General features: G+C 33.6%; 4 protein-coding genes across 4 annotated transcripts; all 4 read left to right on the top strand.

The window, feature by feature from the left end:
* Positions 1-211: 211 nt before the first annotated feature.
* On the top strand, positions 212-2856 carry LOC145619017 (B3 domain-containing protein Os03g0622200-like). The gene is made up of 4 exons (XM_081673618.1): positions 212-304; positions 1214-1706; positions 1916-2040; positions 2614-2856. The coding sequence occupies exons 1-4, from the start codon at positions 212-214 to the stop codon at positions 2854-2856; spliced, it is 954 nt and encodes a 317-aa protein (XP_081529744.1).
* Positions 2857-5547: 2691 nt separating this feature from the next.
* Positions 5548-6858, top strand: LOC145619016 (B3 domain-containing protein Os03g0212300-like). Its single transcript, XM_081673617.1, has 4 exons — positions 5548-5694; positions 5837-6206; positions 6327-6463; positions 6592-6858. The coding sequence occupies exons 1-4, from the start codon at positions 5548-5550 to the stop codon at positions 6856-6858; spliced, it is 921 nt and encodes a 306-aa protein (XP_081529743.1).
* Positions 6859-8788: 1930 nt separating this feature from the next.
* Positions 8789-11398, top strand: LOC145619015 (B3 domain-containing protein REM9-like). The gene is made up of 4 exons (XM_081673616.1): positions 8789-8932; positions 10156-10639; positions 10927-11054; positions 11153-11398. The coding sequence occupies exons 1-4, from the start codon at positions 8789-8791 to the stop codon at positions 11396-11398; spliced, it is 1002 nt and encodes a 333-aa protein (XP_081529742.1).
* Positions 11399-12340: 942 nt separating this feature from the next.
* LOC145620390 (uncharacterized) lies at positions 12341-14125 on the top strand. Its single transcript, XM_081675064.1, has one exon. It carries the CDS (start codon positions 12446-12448, stop codon positions 13949-13951), a length of 1506 nt encoding a protein of 501 aa, XP_081531190.1. The 5' UTR covers positions 12341-12445; the 3' UTR covers positions 13952-14125.
* The last annotated feature ends 4864 nt before the right edge of the window (positions 14126-18989 follow it).

The raw sequence follows: 18989 nt of genomic DNA, 5'->3' as shown, positions 1-18989 counted from the left end.
AGTTACGACCAAAAAAAATAAAAAATAAAAAATAAAAAATAAAAACTAAAAACGTAGCCAATAATTAACATTAAAAGATATATTTTATAAAATAAATTAATAAAAACACTAAACCTATATATACGTTCAATTGCCTATAATAAGCAGCTTAAAAGACAACAATCATTAAACGAAGAAAACACGAGAAAGATTTGGCTAATGAAGAAAAACAATGAAGCCGCAAAAAAATAGCATTGATTCAGAGAAAAGAAACCCCTATTTTTTCAAGATTATTCTTTCTCCACTCGCTCAAAAATATAAGCTTGTAAGTTTTTCTAACCTCTTTTTGAGATTATTCGAAAATTTAGGGATTACACCTTTAAATTAAACCTAGATTAAATTAATTGATAGAAATAATAATGATATTATACTGAGTATATTACTCATGGATCAAAATAATTAAATTATTTCTTCTTGATGTTTAATAAGTACGTGGAATATATGAAGGTTACTAGAAAGTCGTCATTAGATTAAATTAAACCATGATGCATATTTATGTCATCATCATACATTAATCAAGAATACAATATCCGAATATTTTGCCTAATTATTAGATTAGGAAGCGTCCCTAATCATCTACTCCGTAATAATTAGATTAGGAAGCGAATACTTAAATAATCAGATTAGGAAGCAAATTCTTAACTATAATCCAATTGTATTGATTTTAATGGAGATCAGTGTAATTGCGTGTGATTTTGCCTAGCTAGTAATTACTCCTGATGTGATATATAATTTGATGCGTAAATACGTAGTATAGATTGAACGCCCATTAGGACTCTTTAGGGTTATAGATTCTCTTATTTTTTTCCCTTATTCCCAATTTGTTTAACCTAGAAATCATTACTAAATTGGGAGAAAGTCTCAACGCCTAATAAGGTTATATGTGATATTTGTACCAAAAACATTATATTGGTTCAAAAATGTTCTTATTTGGTAATAAGTTTATAAACCTATCATATTTATTCGTGTTCGACTTACTAAATTCACTTGTGAAATATATATAGATTCATTAGAATCAATTTCTTTATTAAGCTAAGATAGATCATGGATGACTTTATATATCTTCTACTATCTTCATATTTTATTACTTGTTCCACTTTTCTTTTAATTTGCGGCCGTATATATATCAAATTAAAGCTGATATATATGGGTCATTTTCCTCCTCATTCCACAGAGAATTCCGGTAGAGTTTGTGAAGAAATACGGAAGACAATTATCCAATGACATATACCTCAATGTTCAAAATTCCGAACATCCATGGAAAGTGACATTAGAGAAATCTAACAATAATAATGTATTCTTAGAGAAAGGTTGGCAAAATTTCATGGAATTTTATAGCATAGAATATGGACATTTCTTACTATTCAGATTTGATGGAGGCTTAGTAGAACCACATTTCCATGTTTGTATATTTGACATGAGTGCTACGGAAATAGACTATCCTGTTCGAAACTCAAACTCTTTCGACACGAATTATGACTCCGGACATATTGAAAGGAATTATGCAACAAAAGAACAGATTGAGGAAAATGATGTCTCAGTCGAAATTTTGGATGAAATCTCACCAAATCTCAACGAAGTTTTAAGTGTTGCTAGTCTTGATGATACGTTAGATTCTACTCATTCTAGTACCGATGATGTATCATGTTCAAGCTTCAAAAGCCAAGGTATGTAAACTAATGTAATTGTGACGTGTCTATGTCTTAGTAGTACTCTTTGTTCGATTTAACTTATTTTGACTGAATTATTCTATTATGTGAACTTTTGAACTTATTTTAGTGACATGATGTTAAAAAGATCTAGTACGTTGAGATGGCTAGCAACAATTACTTATTATAGTTGATTAATATTGAAATTAAATTCTTGTGTTGTGAAGGGTATGATTATATCTCTCCTGATTTGAAAAAGAAACTTACGAGAAAGCTTGATGGCATTACCTCACAACATCCTCACTTCAAACGAATCATATATCCCTCAAATGTCCGTAACCAAAAAAAGTTGGTAAGTTTTTTTACTTAGGGCTCGTTTGGCATTGCTGTGGTTTTCTGTTTTTTGGTTTTTTGTTTATTATAAGTACATGATATATGTCACATAACGAATAAAAAATTATTTAAACTTATTAGAATCATAATAATTTTGAAAACTGACAACTAAAAAGTGGAAACACCTTTTCCTTGTTTCCAGTTTTTGGTTTTTAGTTTTCAAAAAAACAGGAAACTGAAAATCAAAAATGGTGTCAAACAAGCCCTTAGTTTTTCATTGCATTTTCACCATATATAACTAGTAGATAGATCAACATACATTTACGTTCTCCCATTTCTTTTGATGAATCACTTCGGATTTACATCATAAAAGTACTCAACATTGTTCTCTGTTGTGATTTTTATATTAGATTTCGCTTTAATAAATATTTTCAAAATTCTATTAAAGTTAAATGTAATTACCATCATTAAATTTATGATTTGAAAAATGTGAATAATATTTCAATTAAAAAAAGGAATGTTAAAGTATACTTCGTATGTCCTGAAATATAATGATTTATTGATTTATTTATTTGGTGCATGTGATGTGTAGCGTGTTCCATTGGATCATGCAACAAATTACTTTCCAAGAAAACCGAAGGAGATAATCTTGAAAGGACCAAATGGGAAGAGCCATCATGTAACATTTTATAATGGGAAAGCTTGTGTAGAACTAATTGGTGGATGGAGAAGGTTTGCATCGGATAATGATTTAATGATTGGAGATATATGTATGTTTGAGCTCATTAATCCTTGCTCCTATTCTTATAAGGTATCTATATTTCGTAGCAGCTAGATTAACTTGTTAATATTCTAATATATATTGGTCGTTGTATATATATACATATCTGACTACAAGATAGAGGTTTTGTAATTTTATAATTATTTTGTGATTTTATAACTATTATAGTAAGATTTTAAAAATATGCACAATGTAGACTTAGGCCCTGTTCTCATTGACTGAACTCAGCTGAACTGAACTGAATTGAACTGAACTGAACTCAGCTGAAATAAACTGAACTGAAATGAACTTAAATGAATATTTTATAAGAGAAGGAAATTAGGAGCTGAACTGAATTGAGCTGAACTGAACTGAACTCAGCTGAACTGAACTGAACTGAATTTCAACGTAAGAGAACAGGCCCTTAATAAATTAAACAAAATACACCATTTTGGTGTGTGTGCAATTACTCACCAACCCCCTTTTTTTTTTTTTTTGGTTTTGTTTGGCATATATAAAAGAAAAAACCAAAGGTAAGCTAGGCCCATTTTCGTTCTAGCCTTAGTGGCTAGATCATGGACCTTTGCTACCATAGTTCTAGGGATTTTAATTTGTTACAACAAAAATAATAATGAAAATCAGAATTTAAACATCAAGATAAGGGCTAAAGCACGCATTGCATCAAGTAATCGAACTAATCGGACTTGCGGCTTAGCTAATCGGACTAATCGGACCAAGGAGTACCAAGGGACAGTGTTGTACTATTCAAATTTAATTAGACCAAGTTCGGACTTAATAATTTTCTATTTTTTTCCTGTTTTATTAATTTCCAAATTTATGACAAAGTCAACACAAACTAACGTCATTAACTAACACGTACATAGTATAAGTTATAACAATATTTACCATTGATAATATTTTAATGAGCTTATTAAGGCCAAGTGGCCCACATTATTGTATCAACTAACTAACAATCTCCTCAAAATCCTAATTCCCTAACTTGTCTATGTAACTAGACTTGCTATAGTGCCACTATTCTCAAGTTATACTGTAATTGGTTTAATTTGGTGAAGTTTCTTGTTGGAGTATTATTGTTAGCATCTACTGTACTTTAAAATTCACAGCAACTTAATTATCAGATTTTTACTGAGGTACTTTTCTACTTTAGACTGCACTCATTCAATCTATTCGCTTGTTAGACAAGCAAAAGAGTGCATGTAAGAAACTAATATTTGACAACAAAGATGACTCTGATCCAATATTGACTTAAAGATCTTAGGTGAGAAAAGTGGATCAATTAAATAAAGTAATTTTTCACCAATAAAATTTGAATCAAATTTTTGTTAGTCTGATATATATTTGAAAATTATACATAAAATGAATCTAATGACACCTTTTTCATACTATCTTTTTTAAATTAATGTATAAAATTTCAAAATTTGTCAAATCAAACAATCATATTAGGTGAATTAAACATATAGGCTCGTTCACTTCAGCTTAATTTCACTTCAGTTCAATTCAGCTCCAATCAGTTCAGTTCAATCCAGTTCAACTCTTAATTTACTTCTCTCATAAAATATTCATTTCAGCTCCAATCAGTTCAGTTCAGCTCCGATCAGTTCAGTTCAGCTCTGTTCAGTAAATGTGAACAGGCCCATAGTCTTAAAGAAAATACAAGTTCTAAAACTGTAAATAAATCAACAACTTTTTAGTAAATATGACACCCGCAAGGGCCGCAACTGTTGATATAATTACAAGCATGTTGGCTAGACATTATAATTTTTTTGAATTATTTATGATTTTGCCACTTGATAAACGAATTTTGTTTACAAGATAATAAAGTTGGGCGTGCTCTATTTTCCCTCAATTCCCCATATACTTGTAACACTTGACCCATTATCCATATACTTGCAATACTTTCTATTTTACTCCCTCTGTATTCATATAAGTGAAATGTTTCTCTTGTATGTATACATATGTTAATGTACAACTTTGACTGATAATATCTTTAATTAGTAAGTATGTAAACGATTGAATATAAATAACTATTCATTAATTGAGACGATTCTAATAAATATTCACAAAATATATTTATTCTTATATTTAAATCACAATCACTAGTCAAACTTAATTAGATAAGTGTAAAAAGTCAAAACGTTTCAATTAGGGTCTGTTCTCATACGTTGAAGTTCAGTTCAATTCAGTTCAGTTCAGCTCAGCTCAGTTCAGTTTAGTTCAGTTCAGCTCCTTATTTCCTTCTCTTATAAAATATTCATTTCAGTTCAGTTCAGCTGAGTTCAGTCAATGAGAACAGACGCTTATAATATACGAAGCGAGTGTTATTTTTAAACGCGACAACACCAAGGGCCTGTTCTTATTGACTGAAATGAGATGAATTGAACTGAACTGAACTGAATTGAACTGAACTTATCAGAGCTAAACTAAACTGAACTGGAATGAATATTTTATAAGAGAAGGAAATTAGGAGTTGAACTGAGCTTAACTTAACTTATTAGAGTTGAACTGAACTAAACTGAAAATAATCGTATGAGAACTGGCCCCAAATCTCGTAAAATTGTATTTGTGGCTTTGTGGTACGAAGGGTTAGGGACATGACGGACTGACATAAATTATACTCCAAAGTTTAGCATTTATGATGAACGATGACATGCTTTCTATATTTTCCACAAACAACTCTCTTTCTTAAGTTCATATCTTATAATTGCCTTAGCTATTACTAGAGTACACCACTTCATAATCTACAAAATGGAGGTCCTTAAGAAAGGCAACAAAAACAAGGGTAAGAAGATTGCATCAACAACATTTCCAGAAATAATTCCTGACAATATTCATGCAATTGGACCTTGTTTTTACAAAATTATTGTTGCTCCTTCAACTCAAAGTCACAACCTAGTAAGTTCATCATTATAGTTTCATATTTTTTTTTAAATGTATTAATTTAGGTTTCATGCAAAATTGTTTCTAGTAGTTTTTTGATGATTAATTTTAATTTTTAAATGACATATTTTGTGTTGCTTCATTTTATGGGAGGTAGAGAATACCCGAAAAATACGTGAAGATGTATTATGAAGAGCAATTAGCACATGATTACGTTAAACTAGGCGTAAATGATGGTATAGTTTGGAAAGTAGAGTTGTTTAAAGAAGATGGCAAAGTGTGGCTAAGCAAAGGTTGGGAATGTTTTGTGAAGAAATATTCACTTAAATATGGTTACTTCCTTCTATTTAGATATGATAAGGTCAATTATGTATACCACGTCACTATTTTCGACACGACTTGTTTCGAAATAGAGTATGATCAAGAGTTCGATAATCGTACAAAAGATCAAGAAATGATAAAAATTTCTCCACAAGAAGAGGGGGTGGATCAAGATGACAATAATGATCACGGTATCATTTCAACCGGTAATGTATTTTAATTCCTCTGGTTTTTATTAGTTGTAAGTCTTGCATGCGACATAAGATGAGGCCACCCTTAATCTTTTCGTATCGTGTCTAATTAATATAAACTTTTTTTTAATGTAGATGCAAAGGGTGTTGTGAACGATGAAAACACAAGTGCTATAGAGAGTCTTGAAGCCTTCAAATCAGAAAATCCTCATTTCCAAGTTGTCATGGAATATCATAAAATGAAACTTATCACAAGAAAACAATCAATATTGGTAAGAGAAGCCTAAGTAGCTACTAGTACTAAATTAGCTAGCTATTTTTTCCCTAATTATATTAATTAGTATGAATTTATAAGATTAGTTGATGATTCATTATATATATCCGATCCTTATTTTTGCAGAATGTTCCAATTGACTATGCTAGAGTGTTTTTTAACGATAAAAATAGACATGATTTAATTTTAAAAGGACCCGATGATGAAAAGAGCTATCGTTTGAGGTCATATTACTACAAGTCAAATTCATCGGCGTGTATTTGTGGATCTGAATGGCGAACTTTCGTACGAGACAACAAGCTACAAATAGGAGATACTTGTGTTTTCGAGCTCGTCGATCTTAATAGCAACACCTATAAGGCAACCATCTTTCGTGATCCGAAGAACCATTAAAGTACACCCTTCATCCTTTGCATATTGCTCAGTCATTACTTGTATTGTCTATTGTTATGTATTGTATTATGGATTAATTAACTATTTCTCCTCTTTAATTTGATTTCTTAGTAGATTTTCTATTATAATTTGAAGTTATTTGACCATTTACAAGTTTGATTATTCTTAAGAATGAAGCCAATTGGTAAATGATGTACAAGTATCATTTTAGGGTGCGTTCTATTCACCTGATTCTTACTTATTTGATCTGGTATGAACTTATCTGAACTTATTAGCCCTTAGTTTCGTTATATTACCTGAACTTATTGATCCTGATCTGAACTTATCAGAACTTATTTTAAATAACTAAACTAACTTTATTTTCATTCTATATAACTAATTTTATTTTCATTTTTTAATGTACGTAAATAGATATAACTTAATGGGTAGATGTAGTAGTCTCTGAACGAAAGATTCTAATTGTGAAGCTAGATCAGACTTGTAATGCTACCCTCATCCATTCTTGTTTTTTCTCAAGGTATTGGTTAATTGATGATTGCATGAAATTAAAGTTGCCTAGCTAACACTCGATTCTGCCCAAGCTAAGACAATTTATTTGAACAATGAAGTAGGATTGCATCACAGTACATCCTCCTATGAAATTCAATTTTCCAATACACTGCATGAGTGCATGCAATTAATAATTGATGATATTGCATTGTCTAATATAATGGAGAAAATATTTGTACTACCAAGTCACTCAATCAACAAGAATATAATTATACACTATTATATGTTCAAGAATTTATTTACAACCTTCTGATTGTTTCTAAGGGTTTATTCTGTTTGCCTTATTTTCACTTATTTCAGGTGTAATAAGTTCAGCTAAGTTTAGATAAGTTCAGATAAGTTTAGATTAGTGAAAATCAGGTGAATAGAATACACCCTAACTTTCTATGGGTACTAAAACCCCACAATCGTTCCCTCTTTTTTTTTTCTTTTTTTTTTTTTTTTTTTTTTTTTGGGTTTTTTGTAACATTAAGAAATGCTAGCTTAAGAGGTTATGTTATAACACTATCGGTCATTACCTCCATTCTTTTAAAGCTGGCATATTTGTAATCCTCACTTTGATTAGCTTTAATTTTCTGATATTCATTTGTGTGTGAGCAAACGTGATAAAAAATGTAAATAAAAAATAGAGAAAATATTTAGGCTTGCAAAAACTTTATTAAACAGTTAGGTTTTTTTAAAGAATATATATTCTTTTCCTTTCCATGTTTTGAAATTATATTTTTTCTTTTAAAAAAATAAATAAATAAATAAATAAAAATAAAAATCAAAACAATACCCCATTGAAATAGTCTAAACTTTGTCCTAAATAGCTAAAACGCGTGTTACCATAGCTAGCCATATTTAGGGAGCTTTTTTAGTTATCTTCTTTATTTGATAGTGTTCTAAAATTAGTCTTCTTTTCCATTCAAAAAAAAAATAGTCTTCTTTATTTTTAAATTTTAAAAAAATCAACACAACTACGTGCGCAATAATCATGAAAGAATGTTCTTAATATAAAATTTTTAATTTGTTAACAATTGTATTTGTCAAACCTTTTGTCAAACCTTTATTACGGAGTATTCCAAAATATATCAAATGTTTCCCCGGCCTATAAGGCTTGAAGCAATGACCCAGTTTGTTATTGTTATTAAGACAGTATGATACACATTAGTAATTAATTAATTATTGATTCATTACGGGCTTACAGCTAATACAAGTACTTGTAATATTAAGACAGCATAATACATAATAACAGATAAAGGAATACTAAAAATTTTGCCATTCATCCATCATTCCGACCTTTCAAATACACACTACTCCAGTACTATTGTACTGTATATAATTAGTCCATTTAATTCATTAAATTTTCGGACAAATAAAAATAATATAGTTGAAAATCATGAGAAGTAGTCGTCTAATGATGATTAAGAAAAGGCAAGCGCTTGAAGAAAGTAACGCTACAAAAACAGGGTTTAACTCAGAAAAAAGAAATCCCCATTTCTTCAAAATCATTGTTTCTCCCCTTGCTCAAAAATCCAATCTTGTAAGTACTTGTTTTAACCATTTTTTTTATTGCTATTAATTTTTGTTAGTATTTGTATTTACGATTTTTACTATGATCTTGAATGTCTAATGTGGATTTTTGTTTTGGGTAAATAAGATTAGTGCTGTGTAATCAAGATTAATGCGAAAATTACTGTTCTATCAAATGTATATTATATGATTTTCTTGGCATTTGGTTGAAATGTGATGTACTGAAATTGATTTACTTCATGTGGGTTACTACATTTTGTCACAAAATTCAATTGGGGTTTTGTTTTGATGATTGTCAATTTTTTTTTTTTTAATTTTTATTGGAGAGTTGAGTGATCCATGTATGATTCTTTTGGGTTAAAGTGATCCGTAAATCCAAATATGATGTTTTATTAATGTAGCACGAAAATGGCTCGGGTTTCGAAAATGACTAACCCTCAAAAATTAGCCTTTGAAACATTTGGGATGTTGAAACTTGAGACTTCATGTAGTCCTAGAAGTTTCCATGCTTCATGGAGTATGTCCTAAAAATAGTAGGACAAGGAAATATTCTTAATTTGAGAGCCGCTTTTCTGTTTCTATTAAAATTGACTAGGATAAGGGATAATCCTTTTTACGGGAAATGATTTTGGCACACGAGGAGAGCATAGAAAATTGTACTGTCACAATGGGTGTGCCAAAATCAATTTCCTCTTTTTACTCTTTTTGAAATTAATAAAAGCGGGCCCACCTAGGTAGACGTATAAGTATTCCTAGTGAAATTTGATCCAAAATGCTAGGACCGGGTGTCTCCCTAAATGCACCCTTGGTGGAGATTTGATCATGGTATAGATAGGATCGGGGGTGTTTTTAAGTATCATAAATTCATAATCCAATGTTAGAGAAATGAGGTGAATTGATTGAATTAAAAACAAATTCTAGTATTACGAGTTTACGACCTACGAGTAGGACTGTAGGAGACTGATCAGTGATGAAATGTTGGTACTAGAGTGTATTGTTCTTTTTTGTTACTTCATATTATAATGCTGTTAGTGAATCACTACAATGTGTAATTTTCCCCTGTACTCTTACTACTCTATATGAACTTTTTGGTGTAAATTATGTCATCTCATCTTTTTGTGTGTACGAAATGAATGTTATATTGCTGTTAGACTACACTTGCCTTCCATGATTAGGAGACGGTTTTTTTTCGTAACAATACTGAACATGGTCATTGTTTCACCCGTATGGCAGAGGATTCCGCTGGTGTTTGTGAAGAAATACGGAGAACAATTATCTGATGTCATATACCTTAATGTGCCAAATTCTGAAAAACCATGGAAAGTGGAAATAAAGAAAGAAAACACTGATATGTCCTTAGGGAAAGGTTGGCAAGATTTTGTGGAGTTCTATAGCTTAGAATATAGGCATCTCTTAGTATTTAGGCTAGATGGGGGTTTACAATCACATTTCCATGTCCTTATACTCGACATGAGTGGTACGGAGATAGACTATCCTGTTAGAAGCTCTCATGTATCGAAGAGAAGTGCTGACAGTAGGCTGCTTAAGAGGGATGTTAGAGAAGATCACGGTCATCACACTGAAGAGGCCGATGATGTCTCCATGGAAACGTTGGATGGATCCTCACCAAAAGTCAACACAATCGACTCAGTTATTGATCTTGATACCTCAGATTCTGATGATGATAGAGAAGGTTTAAGCCTCATCAAAACTAAAGGTATAGTATGCAAATTTTTCCTCTGTGTCTGTGTGTCACACTCAGTATACTATTACAAGTGTTTAAACTGTCTGCACTACATTGGAACATTAGAGGTTTTGTCGGAAAATAATAGTCACAAGTAATACTTGGTATTGTCATGTTCTCATTAACAAACTAATAAACGATTTCCTTAGTGGAATCTTGTTAAATCCTCAAACACAATAAATTTTGTCGATGCAACAACTTCAATTGTTTAGCAGTTGATGTATATATATATATAAATTCTTCATTGCATGTGAATGAAGGGAATGATGAAATCTCTCCTGAAATGAGGAAGAAAAATCTCAAGATGAAGCTTGATGGCTTAAAATCTCAATATCCTCACTTCAAATCCATTATTTGTCGCACACATGTGTGTAAAAAATACGTTCTGGTAAGATTATTAATCTGTTTTTTGTTTCTTTTGTGTACGTATCTTGTAAATCATAATAATATCTCATGATTTTAATGTCTGGTCTATTTGATGTGTAGAGTGTTCCGTTCAACAGCCATGCTTCAACTTACTTCCCAAGTGATAAATCTGAGAAGATAATCTTGGAAGGGCCAACTGGGAGAAGTCATGCCGTTGGATATTACTTTGGGAAGAAACATGCACAACTCATGAGCGGTTGGAAGTCTTTCGTGAATGATAATGGTTTGAAGGTTGGAGATGCATGTATGTTTGAGCTGGTGAGCCGTAAGCCCAATTTTTACAAAGTTTCTATATATCGCGGCTAGCTAGTTAAGTAGTAAGGCAGGTAAATTTTTGACTATATAGTCAAGTAGAGATTTTGTCTGAAGATGCTTGAACCTTAGATTGTATATTTTGTAGTTTGTTAAAGTTTTGAAGACCAAAAACACAGGGCATATTCCGACTAATGTAAAGAAGTTGAAGAGTCTGAATCCCAGTTTATCCCAACTAAGTTTCTGATGCTATTTGTCAAAGTGTCAAACACACATTTGTACATTTTTAGCTTTTGTATGTTATATATTTGATCATGAAAGTGATCCTTATCATGCTTTATATGATTAATGTATGACTTAGCTTATTGACTTCCATTATTCTGGCTCGTTAGTTCTTAGTCCAGCCCAATTTCAGGTACTTGTTGGAAGCCTAGGTAGCTACATTTACACTTTATTATTGCTTAAATAAAAGTCGCAATTTATATCTCCCTTTTTTTTCAATGTTAGTCAATCATACTCTACGTATTATAAATCTAATTATATCAGATTATCTTGTCTTTTAAATTTGCAATCAATTAGTCAAACTTATCATCCTAAAAATATGTGAAAGGAGAAAAGACAAATAAGACTTTTATTTAGTGACGGAAAGAGTATTTGTTTTACTTTTATCAATCGGCAAATTTTAGTCAAATTTGGTCAAATCCTCCATGAACTCATCCCAACCTATGAATTGCTCCAAAATCGTCCTCCAAATACTCCCTCTGTTTATAATTAAGTGCATTTGATTAAACTGAAATGACTGTACAAGATTTTACCTCTGATATGCAACACAAAAAAAAAATAAAAAAAAATAAAAAAAAATTAAATAAATAAATAAAATACTGTAAATAAAAACTATTTTACATTATTTCAAAAAATAGATAAATAAAAAATAAAAATAAAAAATTACATCCTCACCGACTTTAACCGCGTAACGTCCCTAAAAGGGCTAAAACCACCGTTACCCACCAATTCAATCACATCTCCTCCATCTTCTTCCCCAAATTTTCTCTGATCCCCAATTTTTCCAAAACCCTAACCCTAATTTCGCCCAAATTCGCCATGCTTCTCTCTCCAGGCCACTCCCCTCGCCACCTCTCTACTCCATCCCCATCTCCTTCTCTGTCCTCCGCCGATCCCCCTTCTTCTTCTTCTTCCCAACAACAACACCCCCCTAAAAAATCTGCAACTGTTCTCGACGAAGACAGCTATGTCGCCGCAATCGAGAAGATCATCGAGCGCGACTTCTTCCCTGACATTCCGAAGCTTCGTGATCGCATCGATTGGCTTGAGGCCGTCTATACTAGGGATCCTGTTCAAATTCGTGATGCCCAGTTGAAGATTCTTGAGCGTCGTCGCGGTTTGAACCCCAGTGATGGAGGTAAAATTCGAACTCCTGGTTCCACTTTTTTTAAGAATTCTGTTACCCCTTTTGATTTTGATCGAACCCCTTCTGTAATTGATGGGAATTTGGGTGGTGGGGAGGTGGTTGCTGATGGGAATTCTGTTAATGTTAATTTGAGTTTGGATCAGTTTTTTAGGAAGTATACTAGTGAAGATAATGATAGTTTTAATAGAATTATGGAGAAAGTTAATAGGAAGAGGAAGGAGAGATATGGGTATTTGTTGGAAGGTGAGAAGGAGGAAGGTGATGAGGTTAAGGGGATTGAGGATGTGAAGAGGGATAGGATTACGGATGGTTATGGTACGTCCGATCAACCGGTGAGTACGTTGGAGGGTTGGAAGTATTGTGCTAAGAATTTGCTAATGTATCATCCTGCTGATAGGGGTGAAGCTCCGTTGACGGCGGATGAGAGGGCCGAGAGGTTGAAGGGTTTGACAAAGGAGGTTGATCGGTACAATACGAGGTTTCATGGGAAGATGTCGGATTCTGGACCGAGAGAGGAGGAAGAGGTTGAGGTTCTTTATAACATGGTAGCCGGGGGTACACCGGTGATGTCTGATAGGAATAGGGATAAGACCAAGAAGTATGATTTGGAGGATTTGAGGAAGTCTCCGAATGTGTTTTATGTGGAGTCTGAGAAAAAGGCTGAGAATGGTTACAGCTTTGTGAAGACTCCTTCACCTGCTCCTGGTGGGGATGAATCACCATTTATCACTTGGGGTGAAATTGAAGGGACGCCTTTGAGATTGGACAGTGAGGATACGCCACTTGATATTGGAGGTAGTGGTGATGGGTCGCGTTTCAAGATTCCATTGCCACCTACACGGGATTTGAAAGCTCATTCTTTGTCGCGGGAGGCTGCTCGTAAGATAAAGGAAAGGTCAAGGATGTATGACAAACCACCCCTGCCTTCGCCTATGAGGAGTGGAAGTGCCAGTCCCAATGTGAGGACTCTTTCCCCTGCTGCTCAGAAGTTTATGAGGAATGCAATGGCAAAATCATCAGCTTCTGTTGATGAATCTCTGCGTGCTAGTTATCGAGGTAACAGCCCTGGCCCAGGTACTCCTAAGCCGGGAAGGAGCGTGTCAAAGCTTGCTAGGGAAGGAACCATTGATTCTGCCAGGTCACCTTCTGTGAGAGAAGGTTCTAATCCTCCTTGGTAATTGGTTAATTGGCTTGTAGGAACTACAACTTAGAGTAACAAGTTCCATTGTACATTAATTCTCGGGTATGGATCTCTTTGTACTTCAGCATCTGTATCTGATAACTTATGTTTCCCTATGATTTCATGAAATACATGTTATATCATCTTGATCTCTCATTCGTCTATTTTACCTTTTTCTTTGTATTTGCTGAAAGTGCTTGATGCCTTTGTGCCTCTGATTTATCATCACAGAAATCTATACCTGTTTTCTACTTAAATGTGCGTGGTGCTTTAAAACTATATTATTGGGCTGTTTTCAATTTTGATCAGCCTTCTGATGTTTTTCACTATGTTATGTATTCACGTTATGAAAGTTCTGTAGAGGGGATATGCTATAGACTAGTATAAAATTTGGTTTCCTTCTCATATGAATATTTTATTTAATTTGTTGAAGTGCTGGTGACATGTTAACATAATGCAATTGAAACTGGTATATTTAAAAGTATGGAGTAAGAGAACAGTATTCCAGCTATTTACCTGTAGATCTAAGGATGATATTGGCAACCTGGCAGCTGATCCTTTTACTAGAACAGAACTCTGCTCACCGTAAAAATCTATTCTGTGGACCAGTGGTGCAGCGAGATAGTAATCATGTCTTGTCAGTCATGTACTGTTGGTTAGTGCTATACTGCTATGTACGTCTGTGAAAATCCTGGGTCATGTCTTCTTAAGAATGTATACTAGTATTGCAGTAGAGCAGGAATTTTCAGTTGTTTACATTGATCCCTTTGCAATGTTCAGGCTAAGAGGTGTCTAATATGCCACTTAAATAGGTTAACCTTGATCCTTTTGAGAGATTTACATTCTTCAACCTTAGATAGAGAACTAACACTTCCAGAGATTTGGTGGAAGATTTGGTGAGCCAAAGATTTGGTGGTTCTTTTGCTTGTCAAATCAAACACTTCCAGAGCTGGCCTGACTCCCACTTCCTGCATGGATGACCTTGATGACAAACTAGGTAGAGTTGCTGTTTGCTGCTCCTGGAGTTTCAATCTGATGATCTTTTGATATATTTTTGCTCAAAGATTTGTAATGTTCTCTCTATGTGGCTTCTGAAATAGAGTTCTCGTGCAAGTGTTTGTGGACTACACTGACTCTCCAACATGACTGCTTTAATCATACTGCAATTTCTGCTAATTCTGCCTGCTTTTCAGTCATATGCTATCAGTTCTTATGTGCCTTTATAGATTTTTTACGTGTTCCTGCTTAACTGGGTGTTCGTTACTCAGTTATCTTTATGTAAGCTCTGAGTTTTTTCAGGGTTCTGACTTTTGACAGTATTCGTTCAAGTAGTTTTCTAGAGGATGTAGTGTCTTTAGAGAATATCTACATAAACTGGTTGTAGATTTTACCTGCATTAGAATTATGATTACTGTTCACTGTGGATGAGCTTTTACTTGGAGTGAGACACCAGGAAACCCATGGAGATAGGATTTTAGGATATCAATTCATATCAAGGGTAGTGACAGACTGCTGTTCAGATTTGGGTGGGGATCTAATCTCTCCTCTACCAATCAGTATCAGGTTAGCAGCGTGATATAAAGTGAGACAATTGCGAGCTGATTGTTACCTGACTCAACACTATTCGAAAATTTAAAATTTCTCGCCCATGCTCAGCTCATGCAATTCACTGAACTTAATGCCTTGCCCGACTCCTCATCAAAACTTTCTTTCTTCTAAAATTTAAGTGTCAACTTTCTCCTTTTTATGGTGTGTTTGGATAAAGAAATGGAAAGGAAGGGATGGGGCGGGAAGGGAAAGGGAGGGGAGGAAAGATGACGAGTTTTCCTCTTAATCTCTCCATTGTTGGAAAGATCAATTTATTACAATTTAATCCCTACATTTCTCTCCCCTCCAATTCCCTTCCTCATTTGTTATCCAAATAAAAGATAATCAATATCTCTATTTTCCTTCCTTCCTTTCCCTCCATTTCTTTCAATCCAAACAAAGTGAAATATCTCGAGCTTATTGAGCTTACTTAGAGTAAGCTCAACTTGTGCTCATTAACACTATGTTTGGATAACAATAGTGAAAGGAAAGGGAGTGGAAGGAAAAAGAAGGAAGGGAAAGGGAGGTGAGGGGAGGGAAAAGGTAACCTTCCATTTTCCTTCCAAATCTCTCCAACAATGGAGGGATTTGGTTTATTATAAGGGGAGGGAAAATGGATCCTTTCAATTCCCTCACCTTCCTTCCTTGCATTTGATATCCAAACAAAGGACAATGTATCCTTCCATTTCTCTTTTCTTCCTTTCCCTCCATTCCTCTCTATCTAAACATAGCGTAAATTTTTTAGTTGTGTGTGAGTAAAGGAAACTCAATTCAAAATTTGACCGAGTCAAGTCCGAGTTGCTCATGATCTGCTGAACTCAACTAGCACTTTAACTCTTGACTGTTGTAGCAATTTCTTTACACAAGTTACTTAGTTACCTATGAAATTGTCCTCTTGGGAATCCTAGACCATGTAAGACCATTTGGAGGATGTTATAGCATTGAATCGTTGTTTTTGTGGATGATTATACATTTATACGGAATAATCACTTTTGGTTCATGTAGCCGACCCTACTTATAGGATTAAGGCTTTGATTAATTGATTATAGCATTGAATCATTTGGTTACAACTCTTACCAAGTCTCCTGGGATAGCTTTGTAATCCTTAGCTTGTTTCTTACTGATTTATGTGGTGAAAATTTTCTGCTGATTAAAGGATCATTGCTCCTTTTGTCCTTGTTATATTTTTGTCGAAACAAAAAGTGTACCTAATCCTCATTATCTATGATGGCGTCTTACTTTAATTGTCTTCTTTGAACAAATTGTCATTTGGTGCTTAATAGATGTATTATACTGGTCACAACCTCTGTGGCTCTGTTTAGATTCAGAATAGAAAATTCATGGAAATTTGAAGCTGTAGTTCCTGCTCAGCAAGTTAGCATACTTGTGCTTGTTACTATAGCTTACTAAAATACTCCATTGTCGTATTTCTATGTTCACCAGAGACCCTCTACCGTTTCCACTATAGCTTATATGTGAAATGAACAATATCCCAATCAGGATTCAGAGAGTGTATGAGGTAGCATGCCTTGAGCTGCGCCTGTTTAGATTACTGCTGAAGTTTTCATGAGTAAGAGTCTGTGTGATATGGTATTTTGTTTTTGTTACATGTGATTCTCGATAGTTTGTGAATGACTTTAACCTCTTAATAATATAAGAAATGTCCATTATTAAATGTGATTCTTGATAGTTTGTGAATGACTTTAACCTCTTAATAATATAAGAAATGTCCATTGTTACATGTGATTGTCGATAGTTTGTGAATGACTTTAACCTCTTAATAATATAACAAATGTCCATTGTTTCATGTGATTCGAGATAATTTGTGAATGACAGTAACCTCTTAATAATATAACATATGTTCATCTTGCTTTAGCTTAGACGTCCAGTAACCGGCCTAACTGCCAGCTTCAAGACCTTTCTCACTTCTCACTTTATCCAATATAGAACTCTGGATTTAGGAACAAGCAAAGGATAAGTGATAAGTCATTAAGTTGTAGTGGACTGTTTTTCGATTATCTTGTGCATTTGAATATTTATTTAGCATTTGAGTAATAATTGATTCTAATTTGAATGACAAACGGTTTTGATATAACTGTTTGTTTTATACTTCGTATTATAGATAGATGTCTTCTGAGTATTCGTGTATTATTCTATTAGTCGGGTTGGTGGCTTTAACTCATCAATCCGAAATTTTGGGAACTAGCAAGTCAGAGTAACTGATTTAGTACATCAAGTTCTCATCAGGTAGGAAAAGAACATGTACAGCAGGAATTAAGGAGGAGGTTGGGTTTGTCTGGGAAATTCCTTCACGTAAAGAGCTTATTTGAGAGAGTTTGCCATTTTTCTGGAACTTGTTCATTTTGCATGCTGATATAGAAATTGTGCTGCTGCATGATTGCGGGTTTTCAGGAAAACAATATTGGGTCTTCAAATTACTGATTTTATCTTTCATTAATCATGTTTGTTAGATATCTCATCTATAATCAATAAACCTGACTGCGGAAATTTACCATTATGATTCGTGTGAAGCATGACTGCATGAGTGTACGAAATGCAGAGTCCATAACCTTTGAAAAGCAGTTTTCTTGTGCTCTCAGATTTCATAGTCGGATCACATTAATCATGCAGGGATTTTCATGGCTGGCTCTGTATATGTTTTGTTTCTGTAGTTTGCTTGTTCAATAGCTGGCAAATCAATCAAAAGATTATGAGCTCTAGCTTCCTGTGGTGTTGTACTCTCCTGCTTCTTTTCGAAAAGTAGTTAGTTACTCCATTTCCTGCCTAGTTTGAGCAGAATCAGTAACTGTTTGTCACTTTACAGTGACAGGTACTGCTAGCTTAACAATGATTTATTTACATGCTCGTGATTCCACCCAAGTGGATTGAGGCTTGGGTATTGCTAGTTTTCCCTCTTAAATACTTCTTTTACAGTTGTAGTTTTGATCTTTAATAGTACCCCCTACGCCCCTAAATATACTGAGACGGGACGTTGTTTACATGATTCTGATTCATCTTTAAACCAGTGATGATAAGCGAGCATCTTGACACTATTCTTCAGAAGTTTGCTTTGATCTTATTTTAGATTGTTTCTCAAATATTTAGAGTAATCAATTAATTTCATGCTTAAAGGGGGGTTCAACAAAGGAAATTCACATGTTTTCACATGTTTTGCATATAAGTTAGAAGCACTTGGACAGCACAATCTCATGGTTTGGTTGATTGCTGATATCTGGGCTTTGGTTAACTTTCTTAAGCCTGAAAGTATGGATACATTGTATCTTGATAATTAGCAACATACCCACGGAAACTGATTCAGCTTCACCTAGAGATAATTATGCGTGACTTTGATTTTTGCTTTTAGGTTGCTATTTTACATGTTGCTACAATATATATCAAATTATGAAATATCATAGTGAAAAAATACACAAAAAGTATCTCGAACCTAA

The sequence above is a fragment of the Chenopodium album genome, chromosome 27, assembly GCF_948465745.1.
Source record: "Chenopodium album chromosome 27, dcCheAlbu1.1, whole genome shotgun sequence".
NCBI lineage: Eukaryota > Viridiplantae > Streptophyta > Magnoliopsida > Caryophyllales > Amaranthaceae > Chenopodium > Chenopodium album.
Note: the sequence above shows the minus strand (reverse complement) of the source record. Positions and strands in the feature narration are given on the sequence as shown.

What these genes read in the sequence shown, in the direction of transcription:
- LOC145619017 (XM_081673618.1), top strand. Translation starts at nt 212, where the DNA reads ATGAAGCCGCAAAAAAATAGCATTGATTCAGAGAAAAGAAACCCCTAT. An exon ending in TCGCTCAAAAATATAAGCTT is followed by an intron (nt 305 to 1,213) that starts GTAAGTTTTTCT and finishes CTCATTCCACAG; the next exon opens with AGAATTCCGGTAGAGTTTGT. An exon ending in TTCAAGCTTCAAAAGCCAAG is followed by an intron (nt 1,707 to 1,915) that starts GTATGTAAACTA and finishes TGTGTTGTGAAG; the next exon opens with GGTATGATTATATCTCTCCT.
- LOC145619016 (XM_081673617.1), top strand. Translation starts at nt 5,548, where the DNA reads ATGGAGGTCCTTAAGAAAGGCAACAAAAACAAGGGTAAGAAGATTGCA. An exon ending in TCACGGTATCATTTCAACCG is followed by an intron (nt 6,207 to 6,326) that starts GTAATGTATTTT and finishes TTTTTAATGTAG; the next exon opens with ATGCAAAGGGTGTTGTGAAC. An exon ending in CAAGAAAACAATCAATATTG is followed by an intron (nt 6,464 to 6,591) that starts GTAAGAGAAGCC and finishes TTATTTTTGCAG; the next exon opens with AATGTTCCAATTGACTATGC.
- LOC145619015 (XM_081673616.1), top strand. Translation starts at nt 8,789, where the DNA reads ATGAGAAGTAGTCGTCTAATGATGATTAAGAAAAGGCAAGCGCTTGAA. An exon ending in TTGCTCAAAAATCCAATCTT is followed by an intron (nt 8,933 to 10,155) that starts GTAAGTACTTGT and finishes CCCGTATGGCAG; the next exon opens with AGGATTCCGCTGGTGTTTGT. An exon ending in AAGCCTCATCAAAACTAAAG is followed by an intron (nt 10,640 to 10,926) that starts GTATAGTATGCA and finishes ATGTGAATGAAG; the next exon opens with GGAATGATGAAATCTCTCCT.
- LOC145620390 (XM_081675064.1), top strand. Translation starts at nt 12,446, where the DNA reads ATGCTTCTCTCTCCAGGCCACTCCCCTCGCCACCTCTCTACTCCATCC.